This window comes from Paroedura picta, chromosome 2 (assembly GCF_049243985.1).
Source record: "Paroedura picta isolate Pp20150507F chromosome 2, Ppicta_v3.0, whole genome shotgun sequence".
NCBI lineage: Eukaryota > Metazoa > Chordata > Lepidosauria > Squamata > Gekkonidae > Paroedura > Paroedura picta.
In genome coordinates, this window is record NC_135370.1 from 32,004,620 (window position 1) to 32,026,188 (window position 21,569).

The following is a 21,569-nucleotide window of genomic DNA, read 5'->3' on the forward strand; positions in this document are numbered from 1 at the left end:
ACAAGAGTTAATGACTAAACTGAACTCCATGGCAACAAATCCCCCATGAGGTTCCGAATTTCTCTTTTAACCAGTGAGAATCCAAGCCCATCTTCAGAAGACAGAATAGATCGCACTTGAAAGTCATTATATTCACTCAGCAGATAAATAGGATGTTGCGAGGTATTTATAATTGCATTGAATTTTCATAGTCACACTGTCTTGGCTATCCCATTAGAAGAAGAGTTGGTACTTATATGCCGCTTTTCTCTTCCCCAAGGTGTCTCAAAGCAGCTTACAATCGCCTTCCCTTTCCTCTCTCCACAACAGACACCTGGTGATGTGGGTGAGGCTGAGAGAGCCCAGATTTCACTGCTCGGTCTTTATCAGTGCTGTGGCAAGCCCAAAGTCACCCAGGAGGTGCGGGGAATCAAACCTGGCTTGCCAGATTAGAAGTCGGTGCTCCGAACCACTACACCAAGCTGACTCTAGATACTATGTACCTCCCTTGATCAGCTGAATATCAGGGCTCTCTCAACCTCACCTACCCCACAGGGTATCTGTTGTGGGGAGAGGAAAGGGAACGCAACTGTAAGCCACTTTGAGCCTCCTTCGGGTAGAGAAAAGGGGCATATAAGAATCAACAGGGGTGTGGAGTGAAAATTGTCCCCTATTCTTGTGCCTGTGGAGATCCGGAGGGAATCAAAGCCATTATATGTAATATGAAACGTAAACATAAGTGTAAAATATAACTATAGTTCTATCTAATAAAGCATGGTCTGCAAAACGTTGGTCATGAATAATAGTAAACGGTCACTAGCTAGCCTCAGAAGTCATGTATCTGGACCACATCTTGGGAGACTAGGATTCTGCGATTGGGAATGTACAGTGATTCAGTGCTAAACTGGTAGATTCTACCTGTGAAATGCCTAACGAAAAGGTTTCACATTGTGCTGAATATAGAAGGCATGTTGCAGGTGTGTTATGAGGGGCCTGGAAGTTTTGAATGTTAATATTTTCTTTATCTGTCAGGACCGCCGTTTTAATGATGAGATTGACAAACTGACCGGATACAAGACCAAGTCGCTGCTGTGTATGCCAATAAGAAACAACGAGGGTGAGATTATTGGTGTTGCCCAAGCGATAAATAAAATTCCGGGAGGTGCTCCTTTCACCGATGATGATGAAAAAGTAAGATCCCCCCCCCTTCCCCCTTTCAGATTGCTGATATGGATAAAACGTACAGCGGGTCTTTCAGAAGCTTATGGAAAATGATGCTAAATAATGAATATAGCTCTGTTCTCACATGTAATTGCGTCTGTTTTATAATCAAGTATATTTATTTTTTCATTAAGTTTTAAAATGCTGTGAAAATTGTGTAATCCGAAACAGAATTAGATCCTTAGAAGCCATTGACTTCAGTGGATGTAGAATGGTGTCACTGTTTAGGACTGAATTGTGGGTGGGGCAATCTGCCCTGATGAGAAGAAAGTCTACCCTGGAGGCAGTAAAGATTCTGAGCCTCTTATGCTGACTCTTGATGTGAGAGGTTTCTCCCCTGATTTCCCAGTTTTGGCCCTGTCTGGGAAGCAGAGAGGTCACCATCAGCCACACGTGTCCCAGAGGAGGGTGACTCAGTTCTCCATAGCCTTCATCTATGTCTTAGTTGGGGGATGTTTCTTGGCCATCACTGGGACAGGGTCACCTCTGCTAGAGTAGACACCTTCCCCCCCCCCCCCGCTGTGTGAGGTTCTCCACTGGGACTTCATGCCTAGACCAAGGGCCTCCCCAGTATTCCTGGATGGAACATCAGAATTAGCTTGCTGGGTTACCATGGGGCCAGCCATAATGTCTCACCATAAACTAATTGTGAGCATGGAGTGCCAGAGAAGAAGTGTTGTGTATGCTTCCGTGAACTCCTTGGGGGGAGAATGGAACAGATGTATTCATGATGCACATGTAGATATGCATGGCTAGAGTTAGCCTCAAGGATTTAATCAGATGGGTTTAATTGCTGGTTCTGTTGTAAATATTTTAGTCCTCTTTTGCTATGGTCACTGTAGATTGTGTGCTGTCACTCCATACACTCAATTATCTTGGCGGTTTTCAGAGGCAGCTTTAGCCTCATATGTGCCTCATATGTGCCAGAGCTGAAATACAAGACCATGTATCCTGCCATCACCGACTGCCTTGCTGGCCCTTTTCTTGTTCTCATGCTGCTACCATCAGCAGGAACGACATCATTGTTTCTGTTCTCCCTTTGCTAGTTAGGGGAATGTTCATTGAAGGCGATGTTGTAGAGTCCTGGGCAAGATTCTATATGGAGGTACCACCTTGCACAAATTTCTCTTAATAGTGTCTTTCTGTGCATTGTTCACCCATAAATGAATGCACTATAGATGTGAATTTACAATAATAGCAACTGATTGTGCTGGATATACAGTAGGGAAGGGTATGAAGTGCTGTGAGAGCTGGTGGGTGTGGTAGTGCCATCAATCCATAGCTATAGCGACCTCCTGAGGGTGGTCAAGGCAAGAGATGGTCGGAGGTGGTTTGCCATTGTCTGTCTCTGCATGACCGTTTATGCACCAGGAACTTCACTGCCCCAGCTCCTGTGCAGGAGCACAAATCAGGGGTGGATGAGGTGCACCAGGCCAAATGCTCCCCCATGTGGGTGCAGGAAGAGGTGGGGCAACCTGCCATGACTAAAACTCCAGCCTGCAGCCTGGCATGAAACCTCCAGTGCATAAACGGTCCATAACAGCCCTGGATTTCCTTGGTGGTCTCCCATCCAAGAACTAACCAGGACTGTTATAATGTACCGTTTGTTAATATGCTCAGCGACTAGCAGAAAACATACAATTGATCACCAAGTAAAAAAGCAAACTTTAATAATTTATTCATTTATTTATTTATTAAACTTATATACCACCATTCTTGGCCCAGCTACTTCGTGGCGGTTTAAAATAAAAACACAGACATTTAAAAATCCAATGTCCCATAGAACTCACAACAACTCTACTGATTACTCAAGGAAGAAGGGGAGGACCCGATCTTATCACCCTGATCCCTACCCCGGTCTCAACCAAATGCCTGGCGGAAGAGCTCCATAAATTGTTATACTCATTTAGGATGACAGAAATTAGTATAGTAAACTGATAAAATTAACTGATTTGTTTAGTTAGAACTTACCTTTTCCTAGAGAGTATAAACAAATAATTTGCTACATCGTTTGAGATTGTCTTAATCCTATCTCCCAGCAGAAATGTCACAAGATGTGCCTCTGCACATTACAAATAACTCTTCAAGGGTTTAAAGTGAGAGAGAGTGAGGATTATTAGGTTGTTCCTTTCCTCCTGATACAAACAATATAGCAGAATATGGAATATTGTCTCCACAGCGTCTGTTCCACTTAATATTTCTGGTAAGGTCTTGGAGGAGGAGCGTGTCTCATGGCTTAAGTGCCGCTCAGGGCAGCTTCTCCAACTGGCTTGCCTGTCTGTCCAGTAGCCAGCCAATCGCCTTCCGTCCCCCACCCCTGACCACCCCCTCCTTCTTACATTTCCCCCTGAGGCTCAGAGGCTGCAGATCCCTGCCCATGCTGGTGAATTCCATAGCAGGCAGCTGTTATGGAAGTCACCGGGAGGTGCAGCTCTCACGCAGCAGGGATCTGCAGTCCTGGAGAGAGGGGGAGGCCGTCTGCAGAGTTCTTCCATTCCAACCCCCTAATCTAGTGCCCGTTGTATTCCTGAATGCAACAGGCTTGGCCCCTGGTTATCACATCGAGTCTCAATGTAGAGGTTTCCACTGATACCGCCCAAACTATACTGGGATGGGGCTGTTTAGCTTCCAAGTCATGTTACAAAATGACCATCGGCCTACATGGCAAAGAGAACTTGACTGTTCTACCGATTTCTGTTGTGAAAGTCTACATGGTTTAGCAAAGTATCCTTATTTTGCTAATTGTATTCCATACTTGCCTACATTGCCTGCAGACAGAATATGTAGCAATATTACCATAAATGTTTTGATTTCTCTCGCTTTCATTAAATACTCCCTGCATCATTATTACTTCTCAAGTAGAAAAAAACAATATCCTCTGTGCTGGCTGGTTTATATCTTGTTTCAAAATAAATTATCAGAAGAATCAGGCATCAGTCTTTGTCAAGCTCACTTGGAATCGGCGACTCACATATTATCTTTTAACTAGAAATTAAGCTGTAGTCAAAATACAGCGGGTGCTGGTAGGCAGTGGGTGGGTGCGGGAGGGGCCCCCCGGGACTTTGGCCCCGCTGGGAAGGAAGGCAGGCAGGCAGGCAGGCGGGCAGGCTGGCATAGAGAAAGAGAGAAGGGGGGGGAGAAAGGAGAGTAAGCATCGGAAGGAAGAATGTAAGAAACGAAGGCAGAAGAGGGAAGGAGGGATGGGAGCGATAAAGGAGGACCAGGAGTGGGTGAAGGGATGGATAGAAGGGATAAAGAAAGGAAGGGAGAAAGAAAGGGAGAAAGACAGAAAGAGAGCAAGTGAGAGGGAGAGAGAGAGGAAGAAAGGAGAGAGAGAAATAGAGGAAAGAAGGAAGGAAGGGAGGGAGGGAGGGAGGGAGGTGGAATGGAATGGGAAGTGGGGGAATGTGAAGGGTCCATTGGGAGGTTTGGGTGGGGAGTCGCGAGGGAGGGGAAACTGGGAGGGGGGCTGGGGGGGAGGAGCATGGGGTAGAGAGGTGTGGGCGGCTGGGTGTTTGGGGAGGAAGCGGCGGCGGATTGCAGGGATGACTTGTGGGGTGGTGGGGAAGGTTGCGCGGCTGCTGTCCTGGGCTGGAGTGTGGCTCCCAGGCGGGGCACCGCCGGGTCTTGGCGGGGCTGGCTTGGGTGGGCGCCATCCAAGCAGCTGGTGGGCTTCAGGGTGGGCAAAGGGACAGGCCCAGCGCGTCAGTGATGTGGTGGGGCTGTCCCTTTGGCGGCTTTGAAGGCTCCCGGCCCCGGGCTGGCTGCAGGCGGCTTGTGGGCTTTGGGGTCAGCAAAGGGACAGGCCCAGCGCGTCAGTGATGTGGTGGGGCTGTCTCTTTGGCGACTCCAAAGGCTCCCAGCTCTGGACTGGCTGCAGGCGGCTTGAGAGCTTTGGGGTCGGCAAAGAGACAGGCCTGGCGTGACAGTGACGTGGCCGGACTGTCCCTTTGCTGGGGCCGAAGGCTCCCGGCTCTGGGCTGGCTGCAGGCGGGCAATACAGCTCGGCAGGGGTGTGAATTTCCCCCCCTCTGCTGAGTTCCCCCCCCTCCACCAGGCCGGCCATGCTGGGCGGCTGGTTGTCGCAGCAGCGCTCAGCATGGTAATGGCGGTGTGGGGGGAAGGTGGCGGAAGTTGGGGGTGGGCGGGTTGTCAGTTTGGGGCCAAGGGGCCAATAGGCCCCTTTGGGCTGGAATGGCAAGCGGAGGGAAGGGGCCCACCCCAAGGGCCCTTAGCGTTTTATTTATACCGCTCATGCAGAACGGTTACAGATTTTAAATGGCCAATCCTACAGGAAGCAGAACTAAGGGGAAGTGGATGAGATTATGGATGCAGATAACCTGTAGCTAGGTAATTTAAGATATTGCACAGTTTTGCACTTCAAACGTACCTGCATTAAAGTGGATGAACTCTTGAATGGAATAATCTCTTTCTCCTTCAACTTGGCTTGTACGCTTCGGTGGCAAGTCAAGCCCGAAGTGGCCAGCAGTGTGTGTGGGGGGGAGGGGTGGCGCCAGTGGTGATGTGCGACCCTCACACACACAGGTGCAGAGCTCTGCGCCTGCGTCCATGTGCCAACTGGTGCCCCAGTGGCGCCGCCACCCCTCCCCCCCTGTGTCGCAGCGTTGGCCACTTCAGGCTTGACTGGCCATTGAAGCATTGAAACGTAATACCAATGTCTAATTATTTTTTCTTTAATCAATTAATAAATATCAATGAATGCTGCCTAGATTAGCAGTCTCCACTTGCGTGTTAATAGCTGTGTACAGTGAATTGTAATCCTACATAAAATGCTGCAGTGGTGCGTATGACTAAAATATTCTGCGAGCCAGTTCCTCTGCCTTGTAGTGTGTGGGTGTAAGGGGGAAGAAATCAGCACTCGGTCTTATAGCAGCAGTACTAAATGTGTAAGAAAAAAAATGGGATGCTAGAGTCTGTAGGGTATAAGAACATTAGTTTCATATTAAATCTTGCATAAACATATGTTAAGATTTAAAAAATGAGGTATGATCTTAAAGACCAATATATTTCGTATAGCATAAGCTTTTGTGTTGGGAGCAATAATGCTGTAGTCCTTGAAAGCTTTTGTTGTAGAAAAGGTGCTATGCTCAAAAAGTATGCTGTATGCTAGCGGTCCCCAACCTTTCTCAGGTCAGGGACCGCCTTCGGAGTGAATGAAGAGCCGATGGCCCGGGTGCTGCGAAAACGCGCACGCGCAGTCGCCGCACATGCGTGTTTTTGCCACCAGGTGGCGCGAACGCGCATGCGCGGCAACAGTACACATGCACGTTTGCATCACCGCCATGCCGGCGGCTGCGCCTGCCTCTTCCCTTCCTTCTTGCTGCCGGCGGGTGAGGCAGGCGTGGCTGCTGGCGGCCCGGTACCGCAGCCTTTGCGGCCTGACACCGGGCCGCAGACCGGGGGTTGATGACCCCTGCTCTATGCTGTTATTTAATATTAGAGGCAAAGCCCATTGTACCCAGGAATACAACGGGCGCTAGGATGCACACCTGCATTGTGGCCTGTCTGGGGGCTGGCTACATGGCAAAAGCTCCTTCCCACCCCTGGACTCTTGAGACCCTGCCTCCAAACCTCAAGGAACACTCCTGACCCAGGGGTCACCCACCCTCATGTATGGCCTGGAAATATCCTGTAATTGGACGATAGAGATCAGCTCTCCAGGGAAAAATGGCTGTTTTAGAGGGAGGACTCTACAAGGACAACTCATCTCCAGGCTCTTGGATATGAAAGGGTTTGCTTGGGAGGGGGGAACTCTGTGGTACAGAGGTGTCAGGATGGGAGAGGTTGGGATCTGGGGTTTTGCAGGGCATTTCCAGGAACAGAGATCAGCCCCCCTGGTGAAAAGCCCTGGCTTTGGATCCCATGGAGGTGCCAGGCTCCAGGTGGGAAACAAAGAGAAATGCTGGGCGGCAGTAACTGCTAATAACAACAGATATAATTCATAAACTTGTCGCAGTTTCTTCCTTCAATGAAAATATTTAATTCATAGCACAATTTGCTTAAAGAACTGACAACCTTTCAGTTTGTACATTCTGTTCAGTTCATATTTGAGTAAATAAAAAACAGTTGTATGTTACAATCAAATATGAAAACTTTGTTGGCAAAGAACTTAAAGAGGGTTTCTCAATTACTGCCTCTATGTCAGCCTTTCTCAACTTTTGACCATTGAGAAACCCCTGAAATATTCTTCAGGCTTTGAGAAACCCCAGAAGCGGGATCTCCAGGTCTCAGGTGGAGGCCAGCATCCCTGCCACTGCTCAGGGGTGCCAGCTTCCAGGTGGGACCTGGAGAACCTACAGAATGAAAGTACCTCTCCATATTGCAGAGATCAGTTCCCCTGGAGGAAAGGGCTGCTTGGGATGGGGACGAAGAGCTCTATTTAATTCCCCTCTACACACAAACAGAGAGAGAGAGAAAAAAAATACCTGAGTGTCTCCCTCCTTGGATTGCTCTGAGAAGCCATTGGCCAGAAGGTCCAATTTTAAAGGGAAATAATCCCATAACAGTCAGTGAGCAAGTAAAACAAGACTTACACCATCCTGTAAGATAGCGATCCCCAACCTGTGGGCTGCGGACCACATGTGGTCCTTCGACTAATTGGAGGTGGGCCCCAAAGGACGCCTTCTACCCTCCCCCCCGGCCCTTTACAACACACTTTGGGTGTCATTGTCTCCCATCACTCCCAGATGGGACTATCTCATTGCAGAGAAACAAGCTCAGGGTTCCCATTGATTTGTCATTGTCGAGTTAAAATTTTGATGAAAATAAAATGTTCCTTCTGTTCATTGTTGTGGCGTGTCTGTATCTTATTTTGAAGGGATGTTTAAACATTACCATAGCGATCAGGGAACGTTAGGGCAGTGGTTGAGAGTAGAGGAGTAAACTAGCCCCCCCCCCGGGCCTCAGTAAAAGGTGCTTAGTGGCCCCGGTGAGTGGTCCCCGGTGTTGAGTGGTCCCCAGTAATAAAAACGTTGGGGACCACTGCTGTAAGAGTTTCTTATGCCTGTGCTCTATCTACCCCTCTTTAAGACAATGGCAGTTTGTACAGCTCAGTGTTGTGGTTTTTTAGAGCAGCAGCATCTAATGTGTGAGCTGGATTTGATTCCCTCCTCCTGCACGTGCTGGGTGACCTTGGGCTAGTCATTAGTCCTGTTAGAAATTGTCACAGAGCAGTTTCTCTCAGAGCTTTCTCAGCCTCACCTATCTCACAGGGTGTCTGTTGAGGGGAGAAAAAGGGAAGGGTATTATAAGCCACTCTGAGATTCCTTTGGGCAGTGAAAAGCAGGGTATAAAAAACAACTCTTCATCTACTGGGATACACATGTCCCCATGGCCTCATGGTACTTCTGTGCCCTGTCTACACCTTCCCCATCTTCCATGCCATTGATCTCAAATTTGCTTTGTTGTGATGGTCTTGGAAAACTACAGGACTACCAGAGTGATATCCATATGGAAAGGGAAAGTCTATATCTTCCCAGTCCCATTCACATCAGCATTGTTTTCCCTGCTGCAATTGCCTATGATGGATATCCCCAAGTATTCCTCCCTTTTCAGATTGCAAATTGCAAACTTATTGTGACTTATTCATGCATAAACATTCCCAGTGCAGAGGCTTTTCCTGGGTCTGTGCCCACAATTTGACCTGATTGGCTGTCATTGAGTGCAATTAAAACTGATTGGCCCTCTCTTATGAGTAAACATTCCCAGGGTAGAGGCTTTTCCTGGGTGTATGCATGCAATTTGACCTGATTGACCTGATTGGCCCTCATTGGCATAGTGCTCTCTCGTTGGCGGCATTATTCCAAGGGAGGGCCAATCAGGTGAGGAGTGAGTTGGCTGCCTAGCCCAATATAGAAAAAAATATCTTTGCCTAACCACACTGCATGGGAGAGAACAGCACCTGGTTGTGAAAAAATATAATACTCTCCGGATGTGTGTTCTGTATATTTAATGTATTTTTGACCACTGCGGAAGAGTGGTTAAATGTAGTACATTAATGTGCTTTAATGTGGTACTTATCTACTTGGAATGCTTGTAAACTGTACAGTCTGATATTCAGACCCCTGATGTTTTTAATTTTATATGTGTGCACTATATAATAAATACTTAATTTATTTTATTTGCTGTAACTTGACCCTCTTGACAAAATCAGTATAAAGCTGCTTCATGTGTTCATGTGTTATTTCCCCAAGGTTTCCCTTGTTTCCAAGCTGATCCTAATCCTGGATACATTTCTGGTAGCAGTGGCTTCTGTCTGAGGATGGAAATTGAGGCTGATATTCTTAAGACTGGTTTGGTCCAAGACCAGTGGGTCACTGGATTGTCAAATACATAACATTTTTTTAAAAAGGTGCTGCAATACTCTTTTTGGTCTTGAGGTAAAAGAAAATTAATACAGCTAGGCCTCTAGAGTTCTTTCAAAATTGTACTTTGGATCTATATTTTTGATGTTACATACACTGTGAGGGACCTGGATAAATCCTTGGTCTAAAGCAGCCTTTCTCAACTTTTTTAACATTGAGAATCCCCTGAAACATTCTTAAGGCTTTGAGAAACCCCCAGAAGTTGCACGATCATGCAGAATATGGCTGGGAAGCATAGCTGTGTACATGCCCCCCGGGACCCCTCCCCTTCCCACCCCCTCCAGGCCCATCATTGGCCATTTTGGGAGGGGGTTGACATGACTATATATGGTCATATCACCCAATAAATGTTTTTAAACTAATTGTGTGTGTGTGTGTGTGTGTGTGTGTGTGTACAGACACATACACACATATGCATATGCATATGCATATGCATATGCATGTGCATATGTATATGTATATGTATATGTATATGTATATGTATATTAATTAACTCCCACCCATTTGGGAATGTTTCCAGGGCTGCCAAGAAACTCCACGGTTTCTTGAAACTCTGGTTGAGGAAGCTTGGTCTAAAGCAGGGGTAGTCAAACTGAGGCCCTCCAGATGTCCATGAACTACAATTCCCAGAAGCCCCTGCCAGCGAATGCCGCAGTTTGACTACCCCTGGTCTAAAGGAACTCCTCCTTTGGCACCTTGGTCAGACCCTCTTATTGACAATGCATAAGAAAAGGGTATTTTCCTACTGTAAAAACAGACAATAATTCCTGTTAACTGCCATCACTTCAGATGAGTGCTCTTCTATTGCGAAGGTGATTCATTCTAAGGACGATCAGTTGCATTATGGCCAGGAATTTATTTCTGTAAATTGATTTACTTAAAATATCCATACCCTGATTTTTCTTTCCATCTGTTGGAGATGCCTGTCATAATGTGAGTAGGAAGTCATATATGTGACAAAATATTCAAATGCTGCCAGGGACAGTTAAACTGCTAGATCCAAAGGTGCAGTTAATAGAGTAACCATTCTGACTTCTGTTCCTTTTCCCCAGAGCCCCTGTAGCTCCCCTCAAAAGCTGTCATCCAGGAAGGGCTGAAGTTTTCCTCTAAGTCTTGTGAAGGCAGAACAATAAGCTACAAAAATGATCATCATATATTTGTTTTGATCTTCCTTCCTTCCTTCCTTCCTTCCTTCCTTCCTTCCTTCCTTCCTTCCTTCCTTCCTTCCTTCCTTCCTTCCTTCCTTCCTTCCTTCCTTCCTTCCTTCCTTCCTTCCTTCCTTCCTTCCTTCAGTCATTCCTTCAGTCATTTACCACCTCTCAGGATTTCTGACTCAGGGTGGTTCACTGCCATATACACATCACAGTTAAAAACAGTTAAAACAGTTAAAAATCCATCATTGCTCCAGCTATGCGTTTTCCCCATCTCCCACTCAGAGGGTGTTTGCAGCAGAACAGACCTGTGCTTAAAGTTATTCTTGAATGTCCAAAGAGGCTTAAATGCATCCACTGGTCACTAAAGGCCAGAAGATGTTTTCTTAAACGAGTACCGCTGTCTCACTGTATAGTGGGCAAACCCGACCTGGGTGTAAACTGCACAGAGTTTTTATTCCAATCCCAGGTCAATTCAGTCCCTGCCATCTACACAGAATGCCATTTCCATTTTGATTTTGGGCGATTTAAATTTTCCTTCTGCAACAAGAAGGATTGATCCGGAGTGACCCTACCTTTATTGTGCAATATCTTAGAGTGCTTTTAATGCTCAATATTTTTAAAAAAGAATTGAGAAAGCAGGCTGTTTTGAATCTGGGCTTTGCTCCATGGTAGAGAACCCCTGATTGGCCAAAGATGATCATGTGACAAGCTTGCCTTAAAGAAGGAGCCCCTAATTTCTCTCAACTTCTGTCGGTCTTGGATTTTTTTCTCCCTCCTTTGCCTTCTTCGATCCTCTCTCCCCCCGCTCCAAGAAAAGAAGGAGGCTCCCTGCTTGGCTCCTCTCCCCCCCTTCAAGAAAAGAAAGAAAGAAGCTTGGCTCCCCCACCTTCTGAACTACCCTAACCACGAGCAGAACACTTTTCTGTTTCAATGGGGCGGGGGGGGGGGAGAGGAAGACCCGAGTTCAAATCGATCTGAATTCAACAGGATTGACAATGGAATAAACAAAGTAAGTGCAGACTCTGCCCTACTTGCCCGGATGCTGAAGATAACAGTTTGACGCACTGCCTGGAGGTGGTAAACAAATCTGTTTTTCTCCAACTGGCTGAAAGAAGCCCTTTCAAAAGAGCAAATGATCTAATCCATGGACTTTCCAAACTCTTAATGAATCAAGAAATTGTGGGGTAGCTGAATAATGTGGATAAATCTGTGTGGATGGACGGTTCCTTTCTGTTGCAGAAAGAACTGGTCAGATCCTGTTATCTGTAGCTTCGTCTGAAAGTATCAAACTTCTGAACCACTGCAATCTTCAACTGAAGTTCTAAGCAGAATGATATCCTTCTTAATCCATAGAAACCAACACTTCTCAATCAGTAATTTATTATTGTAATGGACCAGCAGAATAAAAACATACCTGAATAGTGGTTTTTTAAAGCACTCTCTCTCTCTTTCCCTCCTTCCACTAAGATATATTTTAAAAAGCAAATATATGTCACTGGAATCTGATAACTCTTATCTGAGGTTTCAGATTCAAAGTCTGCAAGAAGAAAGGAACCATACTATTCCTCTGATCTTCCTAGGGGTATTCTGGAGTAATAAATGGAAAGGGTAATTGTAGCGGCACATGTCCAGCAGTTTTCCGTTTCACCAGTGGTGGAAAGACATAGATGTTCCTGAAGTGGAAAACCATGTTGTCTCTCGTCCAATATAGCAAAGGGTGGGGTACTTTAAGGAGAGCCCCATATGATGGTATCAGTTCCTCACTGGCCCCGACCAAAAGTTCTGAAGTTGAAGGGATGGACAGAAGAAAAATTTTGACTGTTTTGAGCGAGTGTTGCACTTTTTACCACGAGAAAGGTGATTCGGCAGACACTGTGAGAAACTCCAAACCCTCCGAATAACCAACTTCGTTTAGGAAAGGAAAATGGTTTATTGAAGAGAAACAATTAGCTCATCATGGAGTTCTTGCCAAAACTGAGGAACCCCAGGCAAGAACCCTCTTGTTAACCTGGAGCATCCAGCCCCTCCCAACACCAAACGGTTTAGGTGCGAAAATGTTTGTTGATGATGAACGGAGAAAGATAGTAACCAAAGCAACGGGGATAGGGCTCGGGTTTTCACACCTAGAGGTTGATACAGAAACTAATTGCAATCTGGAGACACAACATTCTGAGGATCCATGGGAGCTTCTATCTAACAAGATTGTGGTACTAACCAGGGTGTCATAAAACAGGCTAGAAAGCAGTGGCATGGCAAACATCTATCATGATTTTGACAGATGCAAGGTCCACAGGTCATTAAAGGTTTTAATGTACCAGCAAACCATGATTTGGCTGTATATGCAAGACACATGTGTGCCGCAAGATAAGCACTAATCACACTTCTGAGCCTGGGACATAGAAAGTCTGCAAAGCATTCCACTGTTTCAGTTTTTACTGTTGCATCCAAACCAGAGACTTACCATAGTTGCTCATTGATGACGCAGAGGACCAGCTGGAGATGGATGCGAGCACCTCAGAGGTCCGTTAGGTGTCAGGGGCTCCATGTGGGTCCATGCCTGTCTGCCTGGGACACCATGGAAGCAGCTCCCCTCCCACCCACTCTATGATGATAGGTATACAGCCTTGTCACAGATTGTGAGGTGTTGATATTTTGTCACAGTTGCAGGTTTGCATGGGATGGAGCCTGTGGGCAGGGAATCTGGTGTGTGATCGGACTTCCTGGGGTTCGGGGCCTCCCTTAGAGCTAGCACATATACGAGTGTGGCTTGCCCAGCTGAGAAGCCAGGGGCTTGTTTGCCGGGAGGCCTGGGGTCAGGCAAAAGAGGTTCTGCCTGTAGGCTCCCCCACATGTCGCATCCCTTCGTGGTGGACTTCAGTAGGCAAGGGGATCTGCTCTCCTGGCTGTGAATACTGCAGATCCCCAGGGAGACTCTCGACTCCGTGGGGTGTTGTTGCAGTCTGCTGACTGCTAGGTCAGCCTCCCTCTCCCATGGTGTGCCAACCTTCCCATGGGGAGCTGTGGCCTTGTTTATACCCAACACTGGTGTGTCGCGCCTTATTCCAGCTCCTAATTACCTCCTGCTAGTCAATAAGGGCTTTTACTTGTCATGTGTAGCAGGATTGCAATCCATGCTTTATTTGTTGCTTGCCAAAAAATGAGACCTAAATTGTGCAGGGGAAAGAGGGAGTGTAGAGGCCAAAGCTTTTTCTAGGTTTGTTTATATGGTATCAGATCATGATTTTATCTCCCTCTGTCTAGATCCAGGGAGATCTCACATAGGGAAGGTAATAGCAGTACTGCAAATTTCATTATTGGCAGTCACGATTGTAACAGTGGAATGCTTTGAAAATCAGGCATAGCCAAACGCTTTATTTAAAGGTGTGCGTGAGCATGTGTGCGCGCGCGCAATAACGACTGTAATTTAACAGATGTTCACATGTTGCGGGATTTTCCTTAACCAAACCTGAGACCAATTGTAGTTGAGGCGCTAAGTTGATCGAAGGGAACAATACAGAATTGCTAAGCAATAAAGAAGGATGAAAGAGTTGCTTCTCCCTTAGTGTTCCCAAGCGTACTAATGAATGTAGCAACTTAATGCTATTAAACTACCCCTCTGAAAAAGGGGTATTGATTTCCCATGCTTAGCATACCACAGTAATTTGTCATGCATTTTACAACTCACAGCTCTTTCTAAACATGGCGGTGAATAGTCTCATAGTACAATGTTGGGTATCGTTTTTTTGTTGTTGTCTTTCACCCTTCTATTTCTGTAGCTTTTGGTAACGTAATAGATGACATCTGCAGGAATGAATATTTATTTTAAATTTCCTCATAATGTTTTTTGGCTGCATCTAATAGTGGTATGTCATAAGGGCTGTGACGGCTCTATCTAGTTTCTGCAGGGCCTGCAAGACAGAGCTCTTCCACCAGGCATTTGGTTGAGGCAAGGGGGGGAATTGACCGGAGTTATGACCTGGGGGGTCCAGCCTTATTCTGTGCGTCCCATCCTGAACACAGAAGATCAGGACCTGTAATCACACTATTAAGACCATGATTTTGGTCCTTGGTTTGGGACCAGCTGAGTTGGGTTGGGGGAAATGGTTTGTACCGCCATCTTTTATGACTGATTTGATTTTATGACTCATGTTATTATGTTTTAATGGGATTTTATGGATTATACTGTTTTTTTCTTTTATTCTGCAAGCCGCCTCGAGGCGATACTGTTGAAGAGAGGCGGGGTATAAATTCTAAAATAAACAAACAAATAAATAAGGGCCTGATAATAATGTTCCACTATGAGCCAAGCAATAGACATCATGATAGTTGTGTGGCGATATTGTGGAAAGAATTACCACCCATGTATAGATTTCATTTAGTTGGTAGTTTTATAGTAGTCTGACTTGCAGTGGGTCTTTTGAGATGGGTCTTTTGAGTTCGGTTTCATACTGTACACAATATTTATTCTCTGCCCTGCAGTGGGGTGGATGGGTCTTTTGAGTTCGGTTTCATACTGTATACAATATTTATTCTCTGCAGTAACCTGGAATGTGTTGGCAGTACTACTCAAAAGTACGGTTTTCCTATCACTTGCATTCTTCCTGGATCTTCAGATAAAGTGTTTATAAATATTTATCAACATCTTATTTGCTATTGTTAAAGATTCTCCTGGAATTAAAGCATTGTTATGGTAAACAACTGAAGTCACTTCTTGTCCTCAGAGTGTTTTTTTGTGTGTTTTACTGCAAAGACATTGGTCTTATATGGAACTCAATAATGCTATCGTAATTATTTGAAAAGAGAATGACCATAAGTGGACCCCTTTAAATGTTGGGAAAGTATGAACTGATTAATTCCATTCCATACTATTGTATCCAAAAAAGTGTGTGTGCTCATGAAAGCTTTTACCTTGAACAAAACAGAGTTATTTAAAGGAAAATCATAGAAATGTAGAGTTGAACAGTGTTATTGAGATCTCTGTATCAATACCTCTGCTGTGTGATGAAAACCCCCCTGCATACTTAAGGAACTGTGTGAAAGATTCCTTGCTGTGTTCCAGAAGCAGTTGAAGTAGTTTTGGGTTGAACAAAAATTTAGCATCTCGGGATGATACACTATAAGAGTGAGCGTGTGTTATAAAGATGCTAGTAAATATGCTTGCCAGTTTTAGCTGCCGTTGGAAATCTCCCTTTATTGTTAGTGTGTGAAGGAGGTTAAAATATTTTGACAATGCAGTCACTCATGTAAAGCTAACATGAAAATGTTGATACTGCAAGGATTTTACCATTCGCGTAAAATCCTTCTCATGCTATGATCTTTTAACACTGTTGCTGCGTTACTCTTCTTCTCAGCAGAAAGTGGAGTTATAACGGTTTGCAATCTGTGCAGTTATTTATTTATTTATTTATTTATTTATTTTCTTAGATTTTTAATATTGCCCTCCCATACGGCCGAGGGAGGTTTTCATGGAACATCATGGTATATAGAACATCATACATTAAATAACAGACAACACGTCAGTAACAATTCTAATAATAAATATAAGTTTAATAGATTACCATAATTAATTCAATCAACAATTTCAATAGAACAACTTTAACGTAACCCCTAGGGAAGATCAGTATCATTCAGATTATGGAGGTTTATGACTTGAAGGGGACCACTGGATGTTTTTAGTTCAGATTAAAGGTAAAGGTATCTCCTGTGCAAGCACCGAGTCATGTCTGACCCTTGGGGCGACGCCCTTCAGCGTTTTCATGGCAGACTCAATACGGGGTGGTTTGCCAGGGCCTTCCCCTGTCATTACCGTTTACCCCCCAGCAAGCTGGGTACTCATTTTACCAACCTCAGAAGGATGGAAGGCTGAGTCAACCTTGAGCCGCCTGCTGGGATTGAACTCCCAGCCTCATGGGCAAAGCTTTCAGACGGCTGCCTTACCACTCTGCGCCACAAGAGGCTCCCTTTAGTTCAGATTAACCTCAGTCAAATGCCTGGTGGAGGAGCTCCCTTTTGCAGGCCCTGCAGAATTCTGGGAGTTCGACCAGGGCCCTGATCTCTTCAGGGAGCTCGTTCCACCGTGGGGGCCAGTACAGAGAAGGCTCTGGCCGTTGTTGAGTCCGACGTACTTCTTTGGGGCCAGGGATTACTAGCCAGTTGGCGGTGGCTGAGTGTAATCCTCTTTTGGGGGTATAGGCAGAGAGACGGTCTCTCAGGTACACTGGGTCCAGACCATGTATGGCCTTATCAGAACCTTAAGCCTAATCCGGAATTCGATTGGGAGCCAGTTGAGTTGTTGGAATACCGGCTGGATGTGGGATATCTATGGTGTATTTGTAAGGATCCTGGCTGTGGCATTCTGAACCAGTTGTAGTTTCCGGATCAAGGATAAGAGTAGGCCTGTATAGAGGAAGGTGCTGGCCCTTCACCAGCACACCACGTACTCCTCATCGAGGACTTACCAGAGCCTTTCCTTCATACCTCTGACATCACCTCCGCCTCCTCCAGGGACAAGGTACTGGTGCATTTGCTAAACTGGGTGTGGAGAGGGTGGCCCAAGGACAAGCCAACAGGGGATTTTTGCCCCTTACATAGCATGGCAGCACGAATTAATGGCCCACAAGAGCTTCCTGCTCTTGGTCGTGTTGCCCAAACCCCAGTCCCGGGTGCTGGCAGTGCTGTATGGCAGCCATCTTGGGATAGTTCACGTGAAGGCTTTTGCAAGGAGCTACATTTGGTGGTCTGGCATTGACGGGGACATGAAGGCCTGGGTAAAACACTGTGCCCCTGCCAGATGAACCGCCCCAAGATGGCACAAGCTCCCGTGCAGAATTGGGAGCCCAAGAAGACCTGGTCCTGCCAGTATTTGGACTTAGCTGGCCCCTTCCAGGGCCAAACATTTGTCCTAATTATGGATTCATTTTCCAAATGAATGGAGGTGGTGCCGGTTTCCTCCATGACCTCAAAAATGGCTATAAAGGCATTTTTTGTGGCACATATCCTGTATCATCTAACGTTGGCCTTAGCTGCAGGAGCTTCCTTGAAATCCAAGCACTGAAATGCTGACTTGCCACATCAGTGTGCTCATATTAATCCATCATCCTGACGGTTAAGTGTTGCACTCTACCAGATTCCCTGGATATTAGAGAGAATGAAAGATCAGCGTTTGGTGCCAGACTGGTGCAAATAGTTAGCTGCTGGGAGAAAGGTCAGGTTGCATTTCCAGTGCAAGATGAAAAACTTGACCAATTTTGTTGACTAATTAACATAATTGGCCAGTTTTGCTGACTCTTTAAATTTAGAAAAAATTCTGTCATTGGGCGCGTGGACCGTTTCGGAGCTTTCTTAATTGCTTGCAGATACGACAAATTGTCACATTATGCACATGCACAAAGGAATATAAAACACAAGAAGCAGCGTGTAGGCTTCACACTGACATTGAGTCAACTGGAATCAAAACTGTTGTCCAGCTGGTTTCCCAGTGAAAAGAATTTGGTGCCAATTTTGCTGCTTTGCATGAAAATAAAAGCCAATTAAGTTTCCTGTGATAGTTTTCTTCCATGCAGATTGGTACTTTCCCCCCCAAAAAATGAAATTTAGGCTTACATTAGCTGTGTTAGCATTTGTTGGGACTGTCATAGAGAAACTGTCTCATTGTTTGTAATCACATATGCTAATCAAATGAAAGGGTAGGGTTTAAAAGTGTGAAAGAGCTCTCTTATGTGCTGTGAAAAACACTGTTTCTTCCTGGCCTAGTGTTAAATTTTGGGTCCCCATGCCGTTGTAGAAAAAGGGCAAGTAACAACCAAAACCTCCACAGGATCTGCTCCCCCAGAAGCATTTTGTATTGGATTTTAATTACCATTTGCGGTGGGTTTCAAATGCTGTAAACCGCTTTGGCAGCCAAATTTTGGCCGAAAAATGGGATCAAATATACTGAGCTGAAAGCAAGGTTGTATTGTCACATGGTGCCTTGGTACATTCTTGTTCTCTGTAACATCTTACTGTCTTACATATTTTATTTCTCTACATTTATCATTCAGGCAAAGAAAGAGTCATGTAAGTAACTACTTCTGGTAGAGGGACTGGATAGGTGGGAGCAGAATTGGAGGCACGTACTGAACTGGAATGAAACCAGGTTACAACCATTTTGTTATAAGCTGTCTCTGTTAGCATAACATGGCTGGTTTCCCTGGTCTTTCCGATGCCATACTGGGAAGTGTAGCTAGGGGGCAGTGTTATAAGGCGTTCCATTGGGTGTTTTAAAAAAAAAAACCTCAAGATGGGTAGCTGTGTTGTCTACAGCAGTAGAAAAGAGCAAAAGTCCTGTATCACCTGAAAGACTAACAACATTTGTGCTGGATCTGAGCATTTGTGAGTCACTGCTCACTTCTTCAGATACAGTCACCTGTTATTGTAATAGGCCTATTGTTGTCATTTGGCCTCTGAAATAACTTCAGTCTACAAGATATGACAAATGGACTCACATTTTAGCTGTATCTGGAGAAGTGAGCTGTGACTCATGAAAGCTCATAACCCACCGCAAATTTTGTTAGTCTCTAAGGTGCTCCTAAGAGCCTCTTGTGGGCAGAGTGGTAAGGCAGCAGATATGCAGTCTGAAGCTCTGCCCATGAGGCTGGGAGTTCAATCCCAGCAGCCGGCTCAAGGTCGACTCAGCCTTCCATCCTTCCGAGGTCGGTAAAATGAGTACCCAGCTTGCTGGGGGGTAAACGGTAATGACTGGGGAAGGCACTGGCAAACCACCCCGTATTGAGTCTGCCAAGAAAACGCTAGAGGGCGTCACCCCAAGGGTCAGACATGACTCGGTACTTGCACAGGGAATACCTTTACCTTTATCTTTAAGGTGCTCCTGGACTCTTGTTCTTTTCTTCTTTCAAAAATAGGCTTCCTTAAGCTTTCTAAGAGCATTTATGGGTTGGAGCCATCTAGCTTCTCCATGAATGAAAAAAGGATGATGGGGGTCCCATTTGCCTGCCAAAAAGGTGGAATCCGAGCTATGGTAAGAAGAGGAATTAGGTGAAACTAAACAAAAAAGCTGACTGGCCCCAACTTTCTGTGCCCATTTGTAAAAGTTCAGTTTTTGACGTTGCATGCTCTATTTCAGGGCCGTTACATCCATCAGAATGTCCTTTTTCCTTCCCAAGAGGTTTCACAGGGTATTCTATATAGTAAGCAGAGAAAATGCAATAAACTCTTTCCAGAGATGCTGCAAGGAAGTAAAAAGAAAATTCAGAGGCATGACCTTCGGTAAATAAGAGCCCAGACTCAAATCAGTGGAGGAGAGAACAAATAAATTTAGTGGGGTGGAAATGCAAATAACTTGTTTAACAGAGATACAGGCAGTGCATCTTAAGATTCTGTGAATGGAGCAAATTCATTGAAACAATTTTTACATCCTACCCCTTGACTTCCTCTTTCGCCCTTTACCTCTTCCGAAAAACTACTATTGAAGATTAGGGGAACAATATGCCTTCTGGCATAGCAATGTGCAGCAAAGGGAGAATCAATGAAATTCCACCCCACCCGCACCACAATTATCTGTGTTCTGAGCAAGCTCTGTAAATATACCAGAAACTTATGCAAAAGTGGGGGTGTTAATTTTGTCTGAGTGCTGCTTATTACTGGAGTCCCATGGGCCTTGGAGGAAGCACAGAGGACTTAACAGATGGAAAGGATACAGTTAAAATCACTTTGTGTACTTGCTTCATTCCTGGAAGCCCTGGATCCAACTCAGTGTTTTTGTGGCTGTTATAGAAACCAGCATGAAATAGACATTGTTGCTTGCGGTAGGTACATGCATCCTATTTTCACCTCTGGCTAATGGGCTTCATGAGTTTTTGTGGTTCCTGAATCTGAATGCTTGAAGATACAGAGGGAAGAAAAGAAATGTATGTGTGAATCAGGTACTGTGACGTCTTTCTTAACACCTTCAGCACTAATGTATTGTTCCCCTCGGAGGAAGAGGACATCTGAAAATGGGTTTTCCCACCATTTAGCCATGGCGGCAGGAACAGAAAAATTTCTTCCTGTCTCCTTCGGTGAAGCAACCCTGCTTCCAGTTTTGTTCCTGCCTTGAAAGAGAGAGCAGCAAAACTTAGGAGCTCTTCATGCTACGTTCTAATTTTTTCAATTTTTCCTTTCCTTTTCCTTTCTACATTCAGAGTTCCTCCTTCTTCCCCCCTCTTTAACCCTACCTTCTTAGCTCTGCAGCATTAGGCTGCATAGGGAAAGATAAGATCAGCCAGCTCCTTGTTTGCACGCATGAACAAGTGGTGACCATTTTAAAGCAAGCCTAGAGTTATACGTTTAGCACACCATAGCATGGGATGACGACTTCTTCTCAGAAGAGGATCTGGAGAGTCCTTTTGGCTTGCAATCTCTTTGGACCAACAGTCTTTCTCCAGGTCTCGTGTTTAGACACATGGATTTCCTACCTGGAAACTTAACACAGCCCCAACAGCACTTATGAATGAACCTGTTCGAACCCATCAACACCATTTTGCTTAAACTTAAGTTGAAGATGCTGTTCTTAGTCACAGTGACTTCGGCAAGGCAGATTTAAGAATTAGGAGGTCTGTCAGTCAAATCAGATCTCTGCATCTTCCATAAAGATAAAATTGTGTTGCGCATTGTCCCAGCATTTCATCTGAAGGTGGACACTTTCCCAAGAAATATTTCCACCATCTTTCTGTCTGCAGCTGAAACACCTCAAAGACAGTGTGTGGCATGCCCTCAATGTTAGTTGAATCTTAGACATGTTCATATTGCCCACAGATAAGATCTGCGGCTCAGACAGTCTCTTTCTTATGGTTTC

The 21,569-nt window shown here is 45.3% G+C and overlaps 1 protein-coding gene across 4 annotated transcripts in view; it reads left to right on the forward strand.

Moving 5' to 3' along the window:
- PDE11A (phosphodiesterase 11A) overlaps positions 1 to 21,569 on the forward strand; it is a 257,181-nt gene that overhangs the window by 42,925 nt on the left and 192,687 nt on the right. For 2 of the 4 annotated variants that reach the window (XM_077319616.1, XM_077319617.1), the window contains exon 2: positions 1,012 to 1,170. The exons of 1 other annotated variant lie outside the window; for it this stretch is intronic. In XM_077319616.1, coding sequence (XP_077175731.1) covers positions 1,012 to 1,170 — 159 coding nt within the window. Of the gene's footprint in view, positions 1 to 1,011; positions 1,171 to 21,569 lie in introns of those variants that run through there. One more of the 4 variants, XM_077319619.1, reaches the window with a different exon arrangement.